Source organism: Ruditapes philippinarum, unplaced genomic scaffold, assembly GCF_026571515.1.
Source record: "Ruditapes philippinarum isolate M1 unplaced genomic scaffold, ASM2657151v2 ctg9439_1_1_1_1, whole genome shotgun sequence".
NCBI classification, from domain to species: Eukaryota; Metazoa; Mollusca; class Bivalvia; order Venerida; family Veneridae; genus Ruditapes; species Ruditapes philippinarum.
The window spans coordinates 473-3,665 of NW_026856028.1; the positions used below are offsets into that span (position 1 = coordinate 473).

The 3,193-nt window shown below is 32.3% G+C and overlaps 1 protein-coding gene across 1 annotated transcript; it reads left to right on the forward strand.

The window, feature by feature from the left end:
• Positions 1-366: 366 nt before the first annotated feature.
• On the forward strand, positions 367-2,820 carry LOC132745174 (uncharacterized; the record flags this gene model as incomplete). The annotated part of the gene is given in 3 exon segments (XM_060734001.1): positions 367-525; positions 1,201-1,520; positions 2,159-2,820. Coding segments are annotated over 3 exon segments (809 nt in total), but the record flags the coding sequence as incomplete, so codon positions are not given.
• Positions 2,821-3,193: the final 373 nt, after the last annotated feature.

The window sequence follows — 3,193 nt, forward strand, 5'->3', positions numbered from 1 at the left end:
CGCAATTAAACCGAGTCTGCAATTTTCATATGATTTTGCTGTTTTAGTGCTTCCGGGGCATCAACTTTTTTCCATATATTTACATGACATGGAAAGAATGTCATGTTAGAATATTCAGCAATACATGTCTAATTACCTTATTCTAGCTATGAAAAAAATTCTTTAGTCATGATTTCGAGTCCGACCAAGTTGCAAGTATATACATGCCGTCTGAACATACTGTTCACTGCAATATACCGAAATCTCCTTTACAAATACATGTAATAGACCATTAAAATTTCAAATATCGCCATGTTATTGCCATATAGATATAGCTGACAGAAAGTTCATGTTATGTTTTTTTAAGTTGGTATTTTTATCTTGCAGGTTTAACAAAGTATTTGTGTGGGCACAACGAAACCCTTGAAAAACCATCACAAATTTTCACAACTAGCGCAGACGTTTTCACCGTTACATTCCAAAGACAAAATATTGCTAGACACTCAAGAGGGAACTTTAATATAAAGTTTATAACCATTTCTTCAGGTGAGTGAGGTTGAAATGTATAAAGCGTCTATTATTTAAGCGTTAAGTTGAACCAAAGTTTTCATTTGTCTTATTATTATTTCTTTCTGAACTTCACAAAATTAAAGAAACATAAGGAATTGTTCCACAATAATGTATCATTAATGATAAAAAGGCCGGTGGTTCTACTCAGGTGGCCGCTCATGACTGAAATCATGTAACGAGGGGTAACTGAGCTCTTCTACTCCTGTTAAGCTTGAAAGTCATTGACCTTTACAACTACAATTACAACTAAAACTAAAAATATTTTATTGCATTAAAACAACATGTTCATTAGCAATACAATTTTCTATACAAAGACATGGTTTACAGAAGAGCACAATAATATAATATATGTATCTGCATTAACATTGTGACATAAAACCCACTCCAAACAAACGAACGAACGAGCGAGAGAGCTAGCAAGCAAGCAAGCAAGCAAGCAAGCAAACAAACAAACAAACAAATCAAATTAATTCCTTCCTTCCTTCCTTCCTTCCTTCCTTCCTTCCTTCCTTCCTTCCTTCCTTCCTTCCTTCCTTCCTTCCTTCATTCATTTAATCAATCAATCAATCAAACAATCAATCAATCAATCAATCAATCAATCAATTAATAATAAGTAGATCTACCATTAATAATTAATATTTTTGCGTACAGGAGTGTGTGTGGGAAGCGATGTGTTTAACTGTTCCAACGGACGCTGTATAGCAGATAAATACAAGTGTTCTGATGACGTCAACGTTTGCGGAGATGACGATATCCGTGAACAAGCTTGTGATATACTTGACGTTATAACAGAGTTTGTAGAGAGTATTGGGGATTTTATACAGAAATACATTTGGATTATCCCGGTTCTCATCGGGCTGTGTGTATTAAATCATCTTTGGAAGAAATACAAGGACAAATTTAGATCGTCTGGTCGGTGTGATTCCTGTAGGAATTGTTTAGATATGGATATACTTGATCGTTTTCTTACGGTAATTATTGGTGATATATTCTATCTTTATGGAAAAGATATTTCTAAGTTTTAAATTCTCGAAATAGTATGGGTTGTATTAACATTGATAATTGTTACCCAACTTGAAAAATATTGAATACTGGTTGAAAATTCTTTCTTGTTTGCTTGAAAGACTTATTATATGGCATCGGCTACTTTAATTAAGAACAAGAAGTATTTCTTAAGCAAGGTTGATCTATCCACTAATTGTAGTACTTAGCACTATTTTTTGTTAAGCATAGACTTTTAAATGAAAACAATGACACTCACAGACTTGTCAGGAATGCAATGCGAACGGATAGCACAATAAGATCTATTTAATGAAAATGTTTTTTTTATATAAAATGTATCTCGATCTCAAAAAATATATACATTTTTTTGTAATACGATTCAGTTATTGAGTATTTTTTCTAACCACAAAATTAAGTCATTTAGATATCTGGTTATATAGTATGTTTATTATATAGCGTGCATTACCGAGTACAATATACAATGTATAACATATGTTTCGCATTAATCTATAAATATATATATATATAGATTTATTTATTTATAGATATTCAAAGTATGTTATTTATGAGGTTTTGGTTTCGAAGAAAGTTACATGTTTAATTTCAGGGGCGCCGATCTTCAAATTCTTCTGCTCGCAGGAATAGTGTTCAACTCCAGACTGTCGACAACTCTCCTGGTTTACAACCGTCATATACAAGTGAAAATGAGCGGGAAACAGGGGGCACTTTAGATGAATCTGATGATTCGTCTTCATCAGAATCTGACCTTATTTTGAATGAGGATCCTGCATCAGATGCGCAAATAAGTTTACAAGAACCAACTACCCCAGCAGCTCCTCCTCCTTCTTATGACGAAGTCATGACGTCATCATATGCGAGCGCTCCATCATATGAGGAAGTTATCGAAAATAAGGACAAATACAAAACAGACATGTAAAAGAGATATTTGGGAAAATACAGCTAGCTCTAGAATACTAAATACATTTGCTTTTTTCCCTATTTTTACTTTATTGTTGGTGCCAAAGTTTTTATCCAGACAATGTGGGCCTTTATTTATTTTTATTATCGTATCTAAAACCGGTTATTGCCTATGTGTGATATATTATACATATATGTGCAAAATATTTATTAAAATGTATTTAAAAGTTAATCATAAAGAAAAAGATCAGCTACATTGTTTCTCTTCTACTATTTGTAGACGAGATTTCTGTCACAAATTATGTACATGTAGTATGTAAATGGAATGTATATTTGAGCAATTTGAATGCTAAATTTTTAGAAATGTTTGCAACATATGTTTAAATTTATACCATTTCGTTCTTTAACATTTTTTCGGACCATAAACCTCCAGATTACCCTCTTTTATGTGATAGAATGATTTTTTAATTTTTTTAAAGTTATATATTCACAGAAAATTTTATTAACTTTCTTTTATTTACTTTTATATTTCCGTAGTAAAACTAATTTTGTCATGCCACATGTGTTTTACCATTTCTTTAATCCAATCTACATTTAACTCATTCATTAGGTATTTTCCAGATTAACAACCCAGGGACAATGTCCTGAGGATTCATAAGAGACCACCTATAAAGAGCCCGGTCACGGATCAAAACCAAACATAAAGGGGGTTTTTTGCGACCAA